The 22,634-nt window shown below is 44.5% G+C and overlaps 1 protein-coding gene across 1 annotated transcript; it reads right to left on the reverse strand.

Moving 5' to 3' along the window:
- Positions 1 to 19,466: 19,466 nt before the first annotated feature.
- Positions 19,467 to 20,546, reverse strand: gpr25 (G protein-coupled receptor 25). Its single transcript, XM_002941165.1, has one exon. The coding sequence runs from the start codon at positions 20,544 to 20,546 to the stop codon at positions 19,467 to 19,469; it is 1,080 nt and encodes a 359-aa protein (XP_002941211.1).
- Between the last annotated feature and the right edge of the window lie 2,088 nt (positions 20,547 to 22,634).

Consider the following 22,634-nt stretch of genomic DNA (forward strand, 5'->3'; position numbering starts at 1 on the left):
AGAAGACATTGGTGGAACCTGAGGTACAGGGGAAGAGATTGGTGGAACCTGAAGTAAGAAGAAGAGATTGGTGGAACCTGAGGTACAGGGAAAGAGATTGGTGGAACCTGAGGTACAGGGAAAGAGATTGGTGGAACCTGAGGTACATGGGAAGAGATTGGTGGAACCTGAGGTACAGGGAAAGAGATTGGTGGAACCTGAGGTACAGGGGAAGAGATTGGTGGAACCTGAGGTACAGGGAAAGAGATTGGTGGAACCTGAGGTACAGGGGAAGAGATTGGTGGAACCTGAGGTACAGGGAAAGAGATTGGTGGAACCTGAGGTACAGGGGAAGAGATTGGTGGAACCTGAGGTACAGGGAAAGAGATTGGTGGAACCTGAGGTACAGGGGAAGAGATTGGTGGAACCTGAGGTACAGGGAAAGAGATTGGTGGAACCTGAGGTACAGGGGAAGACATTGGTGGAACCTGAGGTACAGGGAAAGAGATTGGTGGAACCTGAGGTACAGGGGAAGAGATTGGTGGAACCTGAGGTACAGGGAAAGAGATTGGTGGAGTGATCAGAAAGATATGATTCAAACCAGGAAAGAATAGTGTCACAAAAACAAAATGTCTAGAAGCAGATAATTAACTGTGCCAAAGGCTGCAGGGAGATCTAGAAGCATGAGCATGGAATTGTGTCATTTACACTTTGCCAGGAGAAGGCCATTGGGTACTTAATAAATATAAGTGCAGGAATTCTGTAGGGAATGCGTGGGGATGCTGCCCAATGTGTAAGATCTTAAAGTTCGCTCCAGCCAGCTATAAATCCTAGTATTGCAAAATGCCAGAGAGCCCATCCAATGCAAAAGCAAAAGAAAAGAGGTGCAGGGACACAGGAGAAACCCCATTTAGTTACTCCAGAAACAATCAAAGAACAATCAAAAAGTATCCGCACACTTCTTTAGCTATACAAATCCTAATCTGTGTTGTTTTCTAGAGATGGTAAGTGGCGGAACTGGTTTCTGGCTTCCCTAGAACCCACACGAATGCCATTACAAGAGGTTAGAGAAAGGTGGCAGGGCTCCTATTATGGGTTGGGCAATGACACAGGAATATATAAATATACAGAGTTACGCTCCATTACTGGCCCTTGAGGAATTCCTAGGGCAGGGTGAGTTTTTCTTAAGAATAATATGGTTGAAAACAAAGAATTAATCTGATTTGATCAGCAACTTGATACTTGGGCTCACAGACAAGCACATACAGTGTATATATCAATAATGGTTCGTTAGAATTAAGGCTGGGATCAAGAATAAACATAATAAAGACAAGGCTTCCTGGTAATTAGTAATGGAAACACCGATGTAACCAAGGATACCAACCTACAGGAATGGGCAGCAACGGGCAATGATGGGTACAGACTTACAGGGTATAATGACCTCAGTAAATAAATACCTTATCCTTTGGTCGATAGAATACAATGTACTTTACTAGACACGCTGCACTTTAATGGTTCAAATGAGGAATGGGGTCGCTTTCTGTTTGGCTGTTTTGCCCTGATCAGTGCAAGAAATAATAAAAACCCTACCTGTTTTTGACAGAAACAAGTAGTACAAAGCCAGATGCATTGAAGTCATGTTAAATCCAGGCCTGTTGTTTCCACTTTCAGAAGAATATTGTCTTACATCAGCTTGTGTAACTTGAGACATTGCATTTTATTTTATGAAATATACATGTAATGCTTTGTTGTGACACTAGGTGGGGGTATAACTCACGCAGTATTAGTGTAAAGATTCATACTGCTCTGTACCTTGGCAACAAGCATCGTCAGTCTGATTCTCCGGCAACCTCCCAGCCGTTTGTGGCTGGTTACAAAGAAAATGGCACGGAATGTTGTCCCCCAAGACCCTGTGCTGCTTGGCATGAGCAAAAATGTAATGTATTTAAAAAATAAACCTTTAAAAGATACACATATTCTCTATAGAGATCCAGTCCTAATATGTTTATGATCCATAAATGATTCACTAGGGATCTCCAAAATTGGGCTCCCTAGGATGGTTCCCCTAGCATAGGCTCCCAAGGGAGGTTGGGAGGTAATCAGTTAACAGGGAGTAGCCCTGCAATTTCAGCTAGCAGCCACTGGGTGGTGCATTAGATTATATAAGGGAATGTAGCCATGTGCTGACAGGTCTTTCTGCCTGGGACCCCATCTGGATAGAGGTTAATGCCAGGCCTGTGCATAGACAGCAGATTGAGGTAATAGCTCACTCTAGGAGTGGGAGATAGGTCATCTAGTTGGGCAGACATTGCCCCTACAGGAGATTTAATGGGATTAAGATCCCCCAGCACTGGAGTCAGGGCACTAAGTGGTAAATTCAGGAGATTACCTAATCCAGTGGGTGCTCGGGCGTGAGTACCAGGGTGAGGTCTCAAAGAGGTGTCCGCTTGGCGGGAGTACCGGGGAGAGCCCTAGAGAGGGTCTTCTGGTGTGAGTACCAGAGGGAACCCCAAAGGAGGATCATCTGGTGGGAGTACCGCGAGTAACCCCAGGGAGAGAGGGTCTCCAAAGGGAAGTGTGTGTGCAGCCTGACGTGTAACCGTACTCCTGTGTAACCTGCCTGTCTGCTCTGCAATAAATAAGTGGATAAGCATCATTCCAGTGTCCTGGTCTCTTCATCCAGAGAAGATCCTCACTGCCTGGTAAGAAGCTATCCCAAAGGGAAGGGGCAAGGTACCGGGAGTGCAGGGAGTCCCTGACCAGAGATTGCAGTACAGTATCAAGTTCCCAGGGAGGGGAGTTACAGTTCAGTCTGTCCCTACCCTGGGTGGAAGCACGCCAATAAGCAAAGTAACATCTGTTCCCCAAAGTAAGCGGGGCTCAGGATCCCTGTTAGCACCATAAGATCTCAGCAGGTAGCAGCACCGTTTATAAAGTGAGCTACAGGTGCATCCCTATAATATATGTAATGTTCCTTATGTTGTTAAATATGGGGATACTGCATTTCCAAAGTCTCGATAAAATCATATACTTCGTATATCCTTATTATACTGCAGAAGGCACATTATTTCCTGTAGTGTGTGCATGGAACGTTCCATCCCTGTATCTGCCCTTATAAAGCTGAGGTGGAAATGTAACCCCTTTTTCTGTCACACCGACCTAAATGACTATCTGGATATAGGGATAGTCAGAGCACAGGGGTAGTCGTCAGAGCACAGGGGTGGTAGTCACAGTACAGGGGTAGTCACAGTAGCAGGCCAGAGGACTTGAACACATCAGGCAGAGATACTGTACCTTTACAAGATTTTATTGATGTGCCCCTGTCTGAGGTTTGTAATAGAGTAAGGAGAATACTGACACTTTTAGGTACATCAAAAGGCCACCAGCCCAATAGTGATGTGTGGGACCCTAACCCACCCGCTTCTATGGAGGCATTGTCTATGGGGGCTATTGGGGGCACTTACTATGGGGGCTACTGTCTATGGGGTCAATTGGGGGCGCTTTCTATGGGGGGGTACTGTCTATGGGGGCGCTTTCTATGGGGGGCACTGTGTATGGGGGCGTACTGTCTATGGGGGCACAGTGTATGGGGGGTACTGTCTATTGGGTCATTGGGGGCACTGTGTATGGGGGCTACTGTCTATTGGGCCATTGGGGCACTGTGTATGGGGGGGCAAAACTGGTAGATAGTTACAACTCACTTATAACTCACTGCCTTCTCTCTATATTTGTATTTATATGTAGGAGTTGCTATATTGTTTCCCTTAGGTAGTACAGTATGAGGGTATAGCACATTTGCATCTGATCCCGCCATTTCAACTATATAGAAGGAGTATTTTTTGAAAAAACAAAAAGGGGTGTGGTCAAAAAATTTGGCGCACTGTACACACCAAATCTTTTTGTCCCTCTTTTCATTTTTCAAATGTTGGGAGGTATGTGATAGTATAGTATCGTATAGTGGATTTTACATAACAGAGACATTGACATTTGTGGATATAAACATACCTGTAAAACAGTAGGGAGAACACTGCCACCTACATTACAGCAGGCAGTTAATTCAGCAGATCCCCATGATCATATTCCACGATTAACTGGAAGGAAGTGCAGCTGAAACACACGACACATTTCCACATAACAATCTCAGTACAAAAGGCAAATCACATCAGGTGACAGTGTGAGGGTTAAATCAGACAGGTTTTTTTTCCACGGCAGCCATTTTGGATACCTGTACTCTGCCTGCCTTCTATACAAACTGTTGGTAATATGTTACAAACACTGCAAAAAAAAAAATGCTATCGCTAAAGGCAAACAGGCTGCTGCAGTAAAGAAATAACCTTTAAAATCAACTCTAAAGCTTTTGAGGTAATCAGAGCAGTGACAGACATGTTAGTGGAGCTAAAGCCCTGACTGGGGAGGGGCCAGACCAAATGAACATTAAGGACTATAGTCTGGCAAAGAAACTATTTATAACTGAATTAGAATCTAATAAACAGTAAAACATACAAACGTATATGTTGCACTCCTGGGCAGTATACTGGCACAATCCAAATGATTATTCCTGGCAGGAGTTTGTTACATACACCGGGGTTGCCAGATTGGCGTTTCCAAAGTACAATCCCGCCAAGGTACAGATTTGGAGCCTTGGCGGGTTTGTAGTTTGGAAACTAGCCAAAGTTTTTTCCCCTTGTAAACCTGACATGCCTGTCCCATGGCATGATGGGTAATGTAGTTTGTATCTAACAATTAGCCTACAGCTAGGATTAATATAAAACTACAATACCCAGCATGCAATGGGACAGTATAGACAGTGGCTCCCATTTCTATTCTATTCAGGCTCAACCTGTCTGCTCTATAGGTTATGGGATTGTACCATTCATTTCTACTGGGATGTGGGGGCAGTTCTGCAGTTGATCCTTAAGCTATAACTCTCAGGATCTCTTGGGCCCCCCAACCCCCCTCGCAGGGCCCCCCCACCCGTCGTCCTCCTCCGAGCACGTAAATTTGACGCGTCAGGGGAGGAGCAGTTGGGAGGGGGAACGCTGGCAAGGGTCGGGTCTGGGCCACCGGGGCCCACTAGAGCTGGGGCCCACCGGGATTTTTCCTGGTGTCCCGGCGGCCCAGTCCGACCCTGGTTGTAGTTCAACGCACCCATATGTATATCATGTCTGGGGTTAATGCAACATTCTGAATCTATTTCTGTAGTGACTTCCCAGCTGGACTGGGCACAGAGGGAATTATCAGCCATCCCAGTAACTGGGCACAGAGGGAATTACCAGCCATCCCAGTAACTGGGCACAGAGGGAATTATCAGCCATCCCAGTAACTGGGCACAGAGGGAATTACCAGCCATCCCAGTAACTGGGCCCAGAGGGAATTATCAGCCATCCCAGTAACTGGGCCCAGAGGGAATTACCAGCCATCCCAGTAACTGGGCCCAGAGGGAATTATCAGCCATCCCAGTAACTGGGCACAGAGGGAATTATCAGCCATCCCAGTAACTGGGCACAGAGGGAATTATCAGCCATCCCAGTAACTGGGCACAGAGGGAATTATCAGCCATCCCAGTAACTGGGCACAGAGGGAATTATCAGCCATCCCAGTAACTGGGCACAGAGGGAATTACCAGTCATCACAGTAACTGGGCACAGAGGGAATTATTAGCCATCCCAGTAACTGGGCACAGAGGGAATTATCAGCCATCCCAGTAACTGGGCACAGAGGGAATTATCAGCCATCCCAGTAACTGGGCACAGAGGGAATTATCAGCCATCCCAGTAACTGGGCACAGAGGGAATTACCAGCCATCCCAGTAACTGGGCACAGAGGGAATTATCAGCCATCCCAGTAACTGGGCACAGAGGGAATTATCAGCCATCCCAGTAACTGGGCACAGAGGGAATTACCAGCCATCCCAGTAACTGGGCACAGAGGGAATTATCAGCCATCCCAGTAACTGGGCACAGAGGGAATTACCAGCCATCCCAGTAACTGGGCACAGAGGGAATTATCAGCCATCCCAGTAACTGGGCACAGAGGGAATTATCAGCCATCCCAGTAACTGGGCACAGAGGGAATTACCAGCCATCCCAGTAACTGGGCACAGAGGGAATTATCAGCCATCCCAGTAACTGGGCACAGAGGGAATTATCAGCCATCCCAGTAACTGGAGAGAGGGCACAGGTAGTGATTATACACTTCAAAAGGGCAGGTTTTCCCATATACACTTTTATTTTTTAGATTTTTTTTTCACTGCACATATTTGGCTATTTTTGGGCTACTTTCCAAGTGGCTTTTGGCTAGTTTTGGGCTGGTTCTAAAACTGACTTTGGCTGGTTTGGAAAAATAAATCTGGCAGCCCTGACATACACTGTACACTCCAGTGTCATGAGAAGCCCCCATCTAGGCTTGTCACCTTTTTCCATAGCCCCTTACCGTATGATGACATGAGGTGGGGTGGGACAATAATGGACAGGGGATTGACTCAATTGACAATAATGGACAGGGGACTATGACACAAATGGTGGGGCAGAGCTTCAAAACTATTGGGAAAACTGGAGGGAGCTAAAGAGGGAAAGAGATAATGGATGGAATGGAGGGGGGCTGGGGGGCAGGATAGAGTGGGGGTGGGGGGGGGGATAGGGGCAGCTGGAGGCAGATCATCAGACCTGTAGGGAGACCGGGAAAAAAACCTGCTAGGCCCTACCGGCCAGACCCCGATCCCTGCTGATGCTCCTCCGGGCCCCTGATCTCCCTCCCTCAATGCGTTGAAGGTAAGTTTACCCCTTGGGGGGTACGGGAGCCCTTGGGCGGCATCCACAGTGGGCCCTGCACCCCTTTCAGTCTGACCCTGTACAAATTTACTGGCAAGTACATTGCTGGTTAATTTGTAATACCGGCCTCGGGCTCAACTGGGTGACAGTCCTACCCCTATCCCTTGTGTATACAGTCATACCACTGCCTGGGGGCAGTCTGGTCTATGGTTTCAATTCCCTACCAGGGTATTCATACCATTCCTAGAATTGGTACTGAGATCAAATCTAATCTCAATTGATTTAATCATTCCCTACAGCACATTATCCATCATATTTACAAGAAATAAGAAAGGTCAAATATATTTATATACTTCACTTATTACTGGTGCTTTTCAAAATATTCCAGTGCCGAATTCTTGACAAGAATTGCTTAATTGCACTTCTAGCACTTTCACTTCCTTGGAATCAAGTACTTTGGGTTGAGTTTAGGGCTCGGTTTACTCTGAGAAACACCCTGAGAAGCAGAAGCCATTTCTGTGATCACACAACAGCGCCCCCCTGAGGAGATTACTGCCCACAAATGCATGGGAAACCCCAAAGGACTCAACAGGGCAGGACTGGGATCAGCAAGAAGTTCCAGCTGTGTGATGAGTAACTTATGACTAAATTATATGAATGCACATTACCTATCATTATACAATACTGACATTGGTTTAAACCATGCTGCTAGAGCATTTGTGCGCTGCCGTCTTCATTTTGCACCCTCTCTCTGCCAAGATGTATGCCCAGTACCCATCTTCTGGCCTTTTTTTGAGAAATCATACCATCTCCATTGCTGAATAAAGGCATTTTCACTCTTGTTGGACACGTGGGTTTCTCCTCCCATTTATTTAACACGCAGAGAAATGTCAGATACCCCCCTCCCATGCCTCCTGTGACATTCGTAGAAACTACCTAGCGACCCCTAGTGACAGGTGGTTTTAGTTTAAAAATGGATACTGTCACTGAAATATGTGACTGAGGAACATTAATGAATCCTTAGTTAGAGCTTTTACCACAAATGAACTGTAGTCAAGCTCCTACCAATCCTTTCCTGGATATTAGCCCTCAATCTGCCCATAGATGCCAATGTTCTGTCCTGGAGCCTCCTAAGGAAACCCAAGAGTGCACTGGTACAAACCATAACAGTATGGGTGAGGAACACTTTCTTGTGTAGTTGTTCCTTGATGGTCTTTGCCTCCGACTTCCATGCCAACATCTTCTTATATCCTTATGGGCCTCAGTCTGTTCATGGATGCCAATGTTCTGTCTTAAAGCTTCCTAATGGACCCCGAGAATACACTGGTAAAAGCGATAACAGTTGATCCTCAGTGGCCTTTTACTCAGACTTCCATACCATGTTGGCATGCACAAGTTCTTCATACTACCATGGCAAGTTGGACATCTCTAGCACTTTATCTCCTACAAAACTAGCCAACAACTTGCCTTACTTTGGCCTTTGTAGCCAAAATACTGCATGACAGGCATTACCCAACAATTCTATAAATGACCCTTAGCAAGGCTGGATGATATCTGATTGGTGATAGAGTTATCTTCTTTCAATCAATCAGTCTGCTTGACTTATTTTCTTTATCTTTGTGGTTCAGAGGTGTTGGCATGTACTGGCAATAGCAAGAGAAGTTACTGGGGTGGATTGAGAGAATTGGAGAATTAAAAGCAGTCACATTATGATGATAATGACCTAGGGGCCGATTCATTAAATCACGAGTTTGAATCCCGAATGGAAAAAAATTTGGATTGGATACAATAATTTCTGTAATTTCGCAAATATCACGAAAAAATCGTATTAGACACAATAATATCGTATCGTATTTTCGTACCGAACGATTGTAAACAGCGGGAAAACCTTTCCGACTTTGGTCCTTCAGTGCATGATTTTGGAAGCCTCCATAGGAATCAATGGCACTCTGCAGCTCCAACCCGGCCCGAGGAAAGTCTCCCATAGGGCTCAATGGCACTCTGCAGCTCCAGCCCGGCCCAAGGAAAGTCTCCTATAGGGCTCAATGGCACTCTGCAGCTCCAACCCGGCCCAAGGAAAGTCTCCCATAGGGCTCAATGGCACTCTGCAGCTCCAACCCGGCCCAAGGAAAGCCTCCCATAGGGCTCAATGGCACTCTGCAGCTCCAACCCGGCCCAAGGAAAGCCTCCCATAGGGCTCAATGGCACTCTGCAGCTCCAACCCGGCCCAAGGAAAGTCTCCCATAGGGCTCAATGGCACTCTGCAGCTCCAACCCGGCCCCAAGGAAAGTCTCCCATAGGGCTCAATGGTACTCTGCAGCTCCAACCCGGCCCAAGGAAAGTCTCCCATAGGGCTCAATGGCACTCTGCAGCTCCAACCCGGCCCAAGGAAAGTCTCCCATAGGGCTCAATGGCACTCTGCAGCTCCAACCCGGCCCAAGGAAAGTCTCCCATAGGGCTCAATGGCACTCTGCAGCTCCAACCCGGCCCAAGGAAAGTCTCCCATAGGGCTCAATGGCACTCTGCAGCTCCAACCTGGCCCAAGGAAAGTCTCCCATAGGGCTCAATGGCACTCTGCAGCTCCAACCCGGCCCAAGGAAAGTCTCCCATAGGGCTCAATGGCACTCTGCAGCTCCAACCCGGCCCAAGGAAAGTCTCCCATAGGGCTCAATGGCACTCTGCAGCTCCAACCCGGCCCAAGGAAAGTCTCCCATAGGGCTCAATGGCACTCTGCAGCTCCAACCCGGCCCAAGGAAAGTCACCATACCGAAGCTTGAATGAATCCAAAACTTTTGTACTCGGCGCTACAATATGATTTTGTCGCACAAATTTTGTCGCAAGTACGAAAAAGTCGCCGAAAATACGCACGGAGCGTTTGTGGATTAATAAATCTGCCCCATAGAGTGGCGCTATTGCTATTAAGGCTTACAATTCAGCAGCAACCTGATCTGTAACTCCCAGTAAGTGCAGTGTTGTGCCCAATAACATAAGAAATGAGACTGTGCCATCTGCTTCTGTAGAATCCACTTTGGAAGTCGCTTCTTCTACATTCGCAGTGAATAATGTGGCACAGAAATTCAAGAGACCAGACACTCATGCTCCCAAGAGAATACAAATCTCCTTAGTAAAGATTAATAAATATTCAATGAACGCTAGTGGTCGAGCGGCGGAACAAAAGTGGGGGCACCGAGGGAAAGTGACCCAGAATGCAATGGGAGATAAGAGCATTAGGAAAGGAGCCTTAATGATATCTGGTGCCGGGGCTGCCGGAGGCGGTTTCCTTGTAATGGGAATGTAGAGTCCGTGAACTACGAGGACTGATTTTATATTAAAAAAGGCAGCAAAGGAAGTAGATATTTTCAAATGTTCTATCAGTAGCCAATAGGCTGCAATGTTTTTAAGTTATAATGTTATAGTTTCTTCATGTCTGATCCAAACACCTCACATCTTACCTTCCAGAAAGGGGCACAATACCCACTGGCTCCATCTGTATCTGCTTTGCCTGAGACATGAGCTTAGGGTGCCTCTTGCTCCATCTGTATCTGCTTTGCCTGAGACATGAGCTTAGGGTGCCTCTTGCTCCATCTGTAGTTATATTACCCCTTGTGCAAGAAAGCCTCCATCAGTTATTCCATGTCTACAGCACATTACTAGAGGTACAGATCCACCATCAAGGGGACCTGTCACCCAGACATCAAAAGTCCTTTTTTCGAATGAAACCCAACATCCATTTTTTCTTAATACATCAATACCCATTATAAATGCATTTAAAAATCCCAGTTGTCAATCATAAATTGCCTTCCCCGCCCCTATGCCTTAGGCCCTTATATATAGAGGTGGGGCAATTACTTTCGCTTTCCATTCAGCACTCACATTCACCCTCCCTTCTCACCATCTAATTGTGTATCCTGTGCAAGGACATGGGCATCAGGTCCCCCATTCTGCCATATAAACAAGATTTTGGGGTCATACAAAGCTTGCATTCATAACGGTGTATACAAAATGGCGCCTGCCTGTTGCTGTGATTATTCCAAGACAGAAGCAAACAAGATTTATATTATTTAAATAGTGTAATTGAAGTTTATTTTAACAAACACAATAGGAAAGAGTTTGACATTTTCTTAGGGTGACAGGTCCCATTTATACCAAATCATTGTGACACTATTTGATTCCCATTGTAAGCAGCAGTCCTGCCCTGCTTTATGGCTAAGATTCTAGCTATCTGTATAACAGAGCATTCTGTCACAGTGGCACAGATCCTATCTGATCCCCCCCATTGTAAGCAGCAGTCCTGCCCTGCTTTATGGCTGAGATTCTAGCTATCTGTATAACAGAGCATTCTGTCACAGTGGCACAGATCCTATCTGATCCCCCCATTGTAAGCAGCAGTCCTGCCCTGCTTTATGGCTGAGATTCTAGCTATCTGTATAACAGAGCATTCTGTCACAGTGGCACAGATCCTATCTGATCCCCCCATTGTAAGCAGCAGTCCTGCCCTGCTTTATGGCTGAGATTCTAGCTATCTGTATAACAGAGCATTCTGTCACAGTGGCACAGATCCTATCTGATCCCCCCCATTGTAAGCAGCAGTCCTGCCCTGCTTTATGGCTGAGATTCTAGCTATCTGTATAACAGAGCATTCTGGCACAGTGGCACAATGCTGAATTACTGCTAGCCACATAGTAGCCAGGGTGCTGACAATCTCTAGCTGTGACAATGTACATAGGAAATATGGTTTTGCTTTGCAGCTGCTTCTGACCCCAGGGCAGGACTTGGTAGGAAACTGATCATTTATTACATATTTTCACACAAAATGAAAAAGAATGAGCTGGTTACAAGTGACCACAATATGAGGCAAGTAGAAAGTGCCACAAGCAATGAAACTAGAACATTATTTGTAAGAGAAACGGTTACCTGGTATCAATCCTGCCCAGATTATAATCCCGGGTCAGAGACAGAGAAATGGGTGTTATTGCTCAAACAAATCTGATTTTACTTCTAATTAACCCAGATAAAGGTTAATCTAGTCCCTGGATCTATATTGCACTGAGTGGCAGTAGCCTTGTGTTCTCCTGTTTAACCCTTTTACTGCCAGCCATTTTGGTCAAAGTGGAACTTGTATTGCCAGACAGTTTTTGAACATTTTGCACTTTAGGGACCTTTCCTCGGGGGGACTTTTAGTTTACCCAAGAAAACAATATATTGTTTTTTTCAGAACAACCTCAGCTTTCAAAATATGGTAGAATTTTTGTGTAATTCCAATTCTGTAACAAGATATAGGCTTCTAAATGTCTAAAAATGCAAAAAATATAAAATTTTCCATAACATAATCACACATACTAGAAACAAAAATTATTTTATGCCCGAATATACAACTGATTTGGAAAGTCCCATGTCTCCTGAACGTGCCAATACCAAATATATATAGTTTTATGGAGATTTCTCACTTGTATAGGTCAAAAACTCCCGGCAGGACACTACCAAATTCCCAAAGCACTGCTCCAGAAAGCTGTATACTTTAGATTTCAAGGCCAAAAATTCCACTAACAGAAGGTTTATCCCAGAAAATTGTACATTTTTGGAAAGAACAGATTCTGGGGAATACAGAATAGGCACAACTGTCTGTCTGCTCCAAACTACCAAGTTGCAATGCTTTCCTAAAGTTATTGGTTTTTACCAAAATTTGTGATTTTTTTTAAAAATCGCTTCAAAGCTTCCAGTCTATAGTATCTTATCTCCTACAGGTCATAAAGTAACCAAATAAAACACCCTGAATTTGAACGCCAGGGGTCCACTGAACAGTTTGATGCCCAATATGTATAGGTTTAGCAAAGTATGTGGCATGTAGGGGCCCCAATGTGAACATACCCCCATATGATCTATCATTTCTGTCATTTCAGCTCCTGCAAAATCAACACATTTACATCATTATATGTGGGATAAAACTAGTAAAAAGTACGCTCACCCCAGAAAGTCATATATTTTTGGAAAGTACACATTCCCCCGAATCTAAAATGGGTACCCATGTCTTTCTACTCCAAAGTACCAAGCCGCACAGCTTTTCTAAAGTTAGCAATTTTGATGACATTTCCAAAAAACCCCTCAAAGCTTCCACTTTGCAGCATCTTATCTCCCACATAGCATTAGGCACCAAGATAAAACACCCTGAATTTGAACACCAGGGGTCCACTGAACAGTTTGATGCCCAATATGTTTAGGTTTACCTAAGTATGTATGTAAGTGTGTATAAATGTATGTAAGTGTGTGTGTAAGTGTATAAATGCAAAAAAAAACAAACTCCTTACCTGTCCTGAAGACCCGATCGCCTCCTCTTCAGTGGGCCGGCGCTCCTCGACAAGATAGGAAGCAGGAAGCAGCAGACACGATCGCATCGCGTCTGCTGCTTCCTGGAGGGTCCTGTGACACATCAGTTCGCAGGACCCTGATGACAGCCCCCCTGGCAAGTTGCCCAGGGGGGCTGTCATCGATAGAAACTCTCTGCAGCAGAAGACCTTAAATGCCAACGACGTATGGGACACGTCGTTGGCGTTTAAGGCCTTTTACTGCCAGCACGTATGCCATACGTGCTTGGCAGTAAAAGAGTTAATGTATCTGCCAGTAGAACCAATTCATTGCCATAATGGAGAAAGACTTAGGGGTACTTGGCTGTAGCAAATGTAGGGGACTGGCAGCCCCATAGTTATTTAGGCAGCTTAAGGGGGTCCTCAATATAATGGGAAGTGAGCCCCTTTTTCTTGGGTCATAGCATGACCTTTACAGTTCTACAGTTTGACCACAAGGTGTGTTACAATATAAAGGCTTAGTAGTGGACAGGGTCCATTTTGAGATCTCCATCTGAGCAGGCAGGCGTAGAAAGAGAGTGGAACCTGGGCCGGCCCAGATAATTAAGGCAAGTTCTGTTATAGGTCACAATAAGTGTAACAGATAGTTAAGGTTAACTAGTGAGCAGCTCTGGCTCCAACATGGATCGTAGAGGGATTATGTACCCCACTCATGTTTATGTACCCCACTCATATTTCTGTACCCCACTCATGTTTATTTACCCCACTCATGTTTCTGTAGTCCACTCATATTTCTGTAGCCCACTCAAGTTTATGTACCACACTCAAGTTTTTGTACCCCACTCATGTTTCTGTACCCCACTCATGTTTATATACCCCACTCATATTTCTGTAGCCCACTCAAGTTTATGTACCACACTCATGTTTCTGTACCCCACTCATGTTTCTGTAGCCCACTCATGTTTATATACCCCACTCATATTTCTGTAGCCCACTCAAGTTTATGTACCACACTCAAGTTTATGTACCTCACTCATGTTTCTGTACCCCACTTATGTTTATATACCCCACTCATATTTGTGTACCCCACTCATGTTTCTGTACCCCACTCAAGTTAATGAATCCCACTCATGTTTCTGTACCCCACTCATGTTTATGTGCCCCACTCATATTTCTGTACCCCACTCAAGTTTATGTACCCCACTAATGTTTCTGTACCCCACTCATATTTCTGTAGCCCACTCATGTTTCTGTAGCCCACTCATGTTTCTGTACCCTACTCATATTTCTGTAGCCCACTCATGTTTCTGTACCCCACTCATATTTCTGTAGCCCACTCATGTTTCTGTACCCCACTCATATTTCTGTAGCCCACTCATGTTTCTGTACCCCACTCATATTTCTGTAGCCCACTAATGTTTCTGTACCCCACTCATATTTCTGTAGCCCACTAATGTTTCTGTACCCTACTCATATTTCTGTAGCCCACTCATGTTTCTGTACCCCACTCATATTTCTGTAGCCCACTCATGTTTCTGTACCCACTCATGCCCCACAGCCTCCAGATTAACAAGCAAAATGGCAGGTCCTGCTGAAAATATCACGGTTCATTTACTTTTAAAAGAAAAAGGTGAGAGCAGATGCGCAGTTATTTGTGGTTATTTCCCCTTTATGCCTACTTGCATTTACCCTTTCAGTATCACACATTTAATGTGAACTCTCCTGTGTTCCTCAGTTCTGAGCGCAGAAACTTCCTCTGTGTGTGGCTTGAACTGATATCGTCTAACCCACATCCTCAGCGCCCGTCTGTCAGGCAGCACCCACTCGCCCCCCCGAGCATTAATGGAGATGGCGGGGTCCTGCTGACAGTTGCTTTACACTGAGCCAAGCTCTTCCCCAGAATCCTTATCACAAATCATTGCCCTTCATAATAACCTGAAATCTTTCCTCCTCTCAGTTTGACGCCAGGGCAGCCTGCGGTTAAACGTGAAGAAATGAGTCACGGCGCCTGGAAACCGCCGATATCCCTACGCCGTCAGCTTCTATGGTGTCATTGAAGGTAGAAAGTTGCCCCATAGAGGTACATAGGCCGGGGGTCCCACTTACTGTAGAGCCATGGAATCAAGTCTATTTATTATTCTCATTATTATTATTTACATGTATTTATAAAGCACCAACATATCCCGCAGCGCAGTACAATAAGTCTAGGTTGATATAATGGATAAAAGGAGAATGGGCGATTATCAAGGTTCCCATTCAGAAATAGGGGAGGACCATGAAGTAGGCTAAATGGTTAGGAGCCGGAGGGCCCACTGACCCCTGGGCCCACTGAGAGTTTTGCTGATGGGCCACTGACACTGTATTCATAGCAACCAATAAAATCTTTTATTATTTCATTTGCAGTCAACAGATTAAAACTAATTGCTGATTGGTTGCTATGGGCAAGCGAGGGCCTGTGTTACTAAATCAGCCCCTGTACCTGTTTTAGGATTGTGACCCCCCCCCCCAATGAAAAGGACAAGAAAAAACAGTTTATTACTGGGGTTAAATTGCAAAACTGGAGAGCTGCTACATAAAAAGCTAAATAGTTAAAAAAAATACAAGTAATAAAAAATGAAGACCAATTGCAAAAAGGGGCTGCTGTAAGATGCCATAGACAGTCACTATTTATTGGGGTGCTGGGGGGCTGTTTGGGCCTCTGTGTACTTGAAATGCCAGGGGGTATTTTGAATGCCAGTCTGGGACTGTTCATATAATTATAAGTTGTCCAATGGGGCCTTCTACTGGTAGCCTCCCTAGCCAATGATTGACCCTCCTTCCATGGCGGGGCTATTTTGGATGATTTTTTACCACCCCCAGAGCAACACAAAACACGAGTGCCAATTCCCCCCCCCCCCAAAAAAAAAACAATTTTCCTTTTACCAAAATTAGTTTTTTATTCTTTAATTTGAAGCTCATCCACCGTTGATAGAATTGTAGCTTTGGGGATTTTTATATTTTTATCTTTATTTCATTCTACCCCCCCCCCCATTTAGTGGCTTTACATAAGATGCTCCTAATGATGCTGGTTGCACATAACCGTGGGTGTATGGGAAGGTCAGAGAGAAGCTGTGTCTGTGGGAAAGTGTGAGACTGGGCAGGGGGGTCGGGGCCCTCCTCCTTACCCCGGGCTGAGTGTGGGAAACGGCTGCCTCAGACAATAACGTTGCCATTTGTGGGGTGGCAGAGTAAGCGCTGATTCAGAATGGAAACCCAACTTGGGTATCAGTGCCGGTGCCAAATGAATCATCAGGGTGACGGGCAGGTCAGGTTCTCACCAGGCAGTCAGGGGGCGGCACTTGGGGCATTACATACTCTGCTCAGCCCTTGGTACTGGTGCCACAAGGTACGGAGACATCAGACCCGACTGGGGCAAATATTCCTTCCTCATCCTTTATATGATGCCCTTTTGCATTTCTCTAAAAAATCTCTTTCTGTAAAGCGATTGTAAGCTCTGTTCCTTCTACAGAATCTGGTATCTGTAGAGTGTAAGCTCTTCTGCCTGTATCTTTAGACTGAGTGTAAGCTCTTCTCCCTGTATCTGTAGACTGAGTGTAAGCTCTTCTCCCTGTATCTGTAGACTGAGTGTAAGCTCTTCTCCCTGTATCTGTAGACTGAGTGTAAGCTCTTCTCCCTGTATCTGTAGACTAAGTGTAAGCTCTTCTGCCTGTATCTTTAGACTGAGTGTAAGCTCTTCTCCCTGTACAGTATCTTTAGATTGAGTGTAAGCTCATCTCCCTGTATCTGTAGACTGAGTGTAAGCTCTTCTGCCTGTATCTGTAGACTGAGTGTAAGCTCTTCTGCCTGTATCTGTAAATTGAGTGTAAGCTCTTCTGGCTGTATCTGTAGACTGAGTGTAAGCTCTTCTGCCTGTATCTGTAGACTGAGTGTAAGCTCTTCTGCCTGTATCTGTAAATTGAGTGTAAGCTCTTCTGGCTGTATCTGTAGACTGAGTGTAAGCTCATCTCCCTGTATCTGTAGACTGAGTGTAAGCTCTTCTGCCTGTATCTGTAGACTGAGTGTAAGCTCTTCTGCCTGTATCTGTAAATTGAGTGTAAGCTCTTCTGGCTGTATCTGTAGACTGAGTGTAAGCTCTTCTGCCTGTATCTGTAGATTGAGTGTAAGCTCTTCTCCCTGTATCTATATATTAAGTGTAAGCTACTCTCCATATATCTGTTTATAGAGTTTAAGCTCTTTTCCCTTTATCTCAAGTATTTGCTTTTCTCCTTATCTGTATGTCAAGTGAAAGCTCTTCTGCCTGTATCTGTACACCGAGTGTAAGCTCTTCTCCCTGTATCTGTAGACTGAGTGTAAGCTCTTCTGCCTGTATCTGTAGACTGAGTGTAAGCTCTTCTCCCTGTACAGTATCTTTAGACTGAGTGTAAGCTCTTCTCCCTGTACAGTATCTTTAGATTGAGTGGAAGCTCTTCTCCTTGTATCTGTAGCTCTTTTCCCTTTATATCAAGCATTAGCTTTTCTCCTTGTATCTGGATATCAAGTGTAAGCTCTTCTCTCTGTATTTGAGTATAGAATGTAAGCTCTTCTCCCTGTATCTGTATATAGAGTGAGTGTAACTAAGTGAATATATATTAAATGTCACCTCTTCTCCCTTTATTGTATATAACTTTTTTCTTGTATCTGTGTATAGAGGGTAAGATCTATCTATATCTGAATACTGAGCGGGGGCTTCTCACTGTATCTGTGTATAGAGTGTAAGCTCTTCTCCCTGTATCTGAATGCTGAGCGGGGGCTTCTCACTGTATCCCGATAGAGTGTATCTGTATAAAAACTGTCAGCCCTTCTTCCATTACCTGTATATTGAGTGTATCTGTATAGAAAGTGTGAGCTATTCTCCCTCGGCTTTACTACCTGTATATAGAGTGTAACCTTTTCTTCCTCTCTCTGTATATCAATTGTAAGCTTTTCTACCTTAGTCTGTATATACAGTGTAAACTTTACTATATGCATCTATACATAGATTGCTAGCCTTTCTCCCTATACCTGTATATAGAGTGTGAGCTTTTCTGTCTGTATCTGTTTAATGAGTCACAAAGTCACAGAGACAAACTCTGGTTATCCAATTGAATTTGGCACAGAAACCATATTAGTGGCACTAATACACGGGCCGAGTGCCTTGTGATTTGACTTTGTGTGCTTGTGTGTAATCCCGTAAGTTTGAGATCTTCAGTGTGTAGCTCTGTATTGGGTGTAAGCTCTTCTGCCTATATTATGTTGTATTGTATAGCATTAATAGAACAAGAGATTTCATTCATCCGTGTACAGGCTGAAGAAAGTTGCCTTCTTTGCGCTTCTCCTTAGCTAATACTTAACTCAACGCTGCCCCCTGCTGTGACATCTCAGCATAGCTCTATCCCTTCTCACTCTGCCCTTGGTACATCTACTTGTACCCCTAACTTTTCCTAGAGCCCCATTCGCAGCCCCCTTCACTCAAGCATGGTTTGTGCCATTGTATCTCAACCTTTCTTATTTTCTCAATGGCTACCTGGGTATGTCGATGAGGATGAGTTGCTTTGTAACCAATGTTACTACTACTAGTAGAATTACTCAACCAACGGAGAGGTGCAAGATCAGCTGGACAGACGGACTCCCCAAAGAATGGCGTTGGGACCTTCTATGCACATCTGCACCCAACCAACATGGATATTGTTCCCAAGACTATACCAGGATTTGCTCAATAGGTTGCTGTGTGCCGGCTGATACCCTCTGCTGCCTCAACATCACTCTAAATGAAGCTGGGAGTTGCAGTTTATCAACCGCTGCATTACCACAGATTGGAAATCTTGCAAGGACTGCACCCAGCACCCTTTGGCACCAGTCTGAGAGTGATCTTGACCAATGACCTCCGAATCTCAACCAACCAACACACCCAACCTGCTTGCCGGTTATAGCCAGAATCGTGGGCTTCCTTGGTCTTCCCTCTGTTGTTTGCAACCAAAGAATAAGCTAAAGGTAGGTTGTAGCTTTAAAACATTTTAATGCTTCAGGACATTTTATATTCTGTACAGAGTATAACACGTTCAAGGCATAGAAGTCATTATATTGGATAGTCTGCTCTATGAGTGTATATATATATCCAAAAAAGACCAGCAACACCGAGTTATATTCCAAAAACAATCAATTGTGTATTAAAAAACGCATATATATATATGACGTGTGACTGTAGGGAAAATAAACTGATGAAATAATCATTTTATACACATAAAGAAATGATATTATTTGCCTTCATTTTACATACTCAGTCCCAGTGTTGTCTATTGAGAGAATAAGCACCTTGGGGACATTCTAGTCCATCATGATGTTGGATCGCTGTTGGCTTTTGAGCCTTTTCTGCCATTTATAAAGGGCTTGGAAGGGTTCAGTAGCTGCGTGTGTAGGAGCTGCTACTCTCGGTGCTGGCAACTGTAGACTGTTGGCTCCCACCACGGAAGGGGAGATGGAAAACTGCTTGGCATATGGGGAAAATGCTGGGCAAGGTCTGCTTTGTCCTGTGCCGAAAGCCGGCATCGAGGATGGAGTAGATGAGGGGGTTGGTGCAGCTGTTGGCAAAGGCAATGGCGGCTGTGGCACTGAGCGCTTGGTTAATGGCGACCGTGGTGTGGCAGGGAAAGCCTTCTCCAAGCTCGGCCACCAGTCTTACAGTGCTGAGGGTATTATAGGGCAACCAAGACAATGAATACGCTGCCACAACACACGAGACTATACGTAGCCAGCTGTGCCTACGCCGAGGCTTCGCTTTGCCCCCAGCAACATTCTGAGGGCCCCCAAAATAATTCCAGAGGTGCTTAGCCATGCAGCTGTAGCAAAACGCCACCACGGTAAGTGGAAGGACGAAGGTCAAGAACAAAGTGGCCAACTTGATGCCCACGCTGAGTCTCGATTCTGAGGATTCCACGCACACGTTCTCCACCAGGTTCCGGAAAACCAGAGGGGGGATCCCAGTTACCAGGGAGAGCAGCCAAATGGCGCAGCAAGCCCCCAGGGAGCAGGTCCTAGTGCGGAAAGGGTGAATCCTATGCCCCCCAATCACCGCAAGGTAACGGTCAACACTCATGATGGCCATTAGCAAGGAGCTGGCACAGCGGGTAACCGCGATAATAAACCCACTGGCGCGGCACATGTGTACCCCAAAGCTCCACTGCCCCCCCAGCGCCAACGAAGAAGCCCAAAATGGCAGAGTCAATACAAAAAGCAAGTCAGAGATGGCGAGGTGGAGAATGAAAATATCTGCCCGACGTGAACTCCGCCTGGACACAATGGCGATCACTATGGCGTTCCCAGTCAGGCCAAAGAAAAAAAAGATCAGATAGAGGGTGGGCAGAATCCAGTGCCCATGGGGCAAATTCTCATCCTGGCAGTCGGGTTCCGTGTCGTTATCATAATCACTGTATTCATCGTAATTATAAGTAACGGCCTCCATGGCTGTAGCAACACTCATGGTTGGTCAGGGGCGGCAGTGCCAAAGGATGTGTGGGCAGCGTGGGTAGGGGGTTATATAAGCCCTTCATATGTTTATTGTGGTTATACAGAAGGGTTCATTAGTCTCAGAACCCACCAATACAAGCGCAGGGGTGGGACTATTTCTGCTTTCTATTTGTTATCCTTCCATTTGGCACTTGTAGCTTCTCTCCCAGGGCTTCCTGTGTTAGTAACATAGCCCCCAATATACTGTATACTCCTGTGTTAGTAACATAGCCCCTAATATATACTCCTGTGTTAGTTAGCCCCACTCTGTGTTAGGCCATATACCTTAGTTAGGTATCCTCTCCCATATATAGTTAGTAACATAGCCCCCAATATATACTCCTGTGTTAGTAACATAGCCCCCAATATATACTCCTGTGTTAGTAACATAGCCCCCAATATATACTCCTGTGTTAGTAACATAGCCCCCAATATATACTCCTGTGTTAGTAACATAGCCCCCAATATATACTCCTGTGTTAGTAACATAGCCCCCAATATATACTCCTGTGTTAGTAACATATACCTGAATATATATTTATATTTATATTATATTTTTCATACCTTAACATACAGCTTTGTCTCTGCCTGACTGACGGCTGATTTGTAGTTTTTTAGTTATTTTACTTCTCGTTCTGAGTTTTTAGCAGCTATCTAGTTGCTAGAGTCCAAATTACCTTAGCGACCAGGGAGCAGTTTTAATTAGGAGAGAGACTGAATAGAAAAACAAGTTATAAAAGTAACAATAAAACTGGAGCCTCACAGAGCAATAGGCTGCCGGGGTCAGTGACCCCCATCTAAAAGCTGCAAAGAGTTAGAAGAAAAAGGCAAACAATTTAAAAACTATAAGAAAAAAATAATGAAGACCAATTGAAAAGTTGTTTAGAATAGGCATTGCTATAACCTACTAAAAGTTAAGTTAATGGTTAATGATTAAATAACTGCTTTACTTCGGAAAACAATTTCTGATCTTATTAATGATAATAATAATAAAAAAATAATTTTCATGAGCCATTTGATATCCCCTCTCTGAATTTCCTGCATTTCTCTGTCCTTTTATATATCCGGTCTCCCATTAGTGTAGAATTTAGTCACTGCAGGAAAACCAATTACTTAATAATTAAGCAGAGTCATTATGTTCCGTTCCTGCCCAATCAGCTCTGGGCCCCCGTCCCTACTCTACTTATTATTATTATTATTTGCATTACTGTCTGTTGACTTTTATTTATTAATACTTGCTACAGAGACAGAATTCAGCAAGGTCCTGGGGACCTGGGGATTTCTGGATAAGGGATCTTTCTATAATTTGGATCTGTATACAAAAAGTCTACTGAAAAATCATTTCCGGTTTCTGGATATCAGATCCCAAACCTTAGCATTTTTTTTTCTTGTTATCCCAAACAAAGCCCCTATGGTTTGCCTTTTCTATGATAATTTTATCCTTATTTGCCTTTTCTCCCACATAGTACCCCCCCACCTTGTTCTCTTGTGTATAAATGTCCTGCAACTGTCTGCTGTGTCTTCAAATACTGACACCTAACTTTATAGGATTATGTCATTATTAATTAATTGAAAAGCACTGGGGCTACAGCCGAACCCCTCAATTTAACTTTAATGAAGAATTAAATAGCTCTGCACCTTCTTTACATTTATTACAGAGAAAAGGGAATCATTTACCCATGAAATAAACCCAATAGGGCTGTTCTGCCCCCAATAAGGGGTAATTATATCTTAGTTGGGATCAAGTACAGGTACTGTTTTATTATTACAGAGAAAAGGGAATCATTTAACCATGAAATAAACCCAATAGGGCTGTTCTGCCCCCAATAAGGGGTAATTATATCTTAGTTGGGATCAAGTACAGGTACTGTTTTATTATTACAGAGAAAAGGGAATCATTTACCCATGAAATAAACCCAATAGGGCTGTTCTGCCCCAATAAGGGGTAATTATATCTTAGTTGGGATCAAGTACAGGTACTGTTTTATTATTACAGAGAAAAGGGAATCATTTAACCATGAAATAAACCCAATAGGGCTGTTCTGCCCCAATAAGGGGTAAT

The sequence above is a fragment of the Xenopus tropicalis genome, chromosome 2 (genome assembly GCF_000004195.4).
Source record: "Xenopus tropicalis strain Nigerian chromosome 2, UCB_Xtro_10.0, whole genome shotgun sequence".
Lineage (NCBI taxonomy): Eukaryota > Metazoa > Chordata > Amphibia > Anura > Pipidae > Xenopus > Xenopus tropicalis.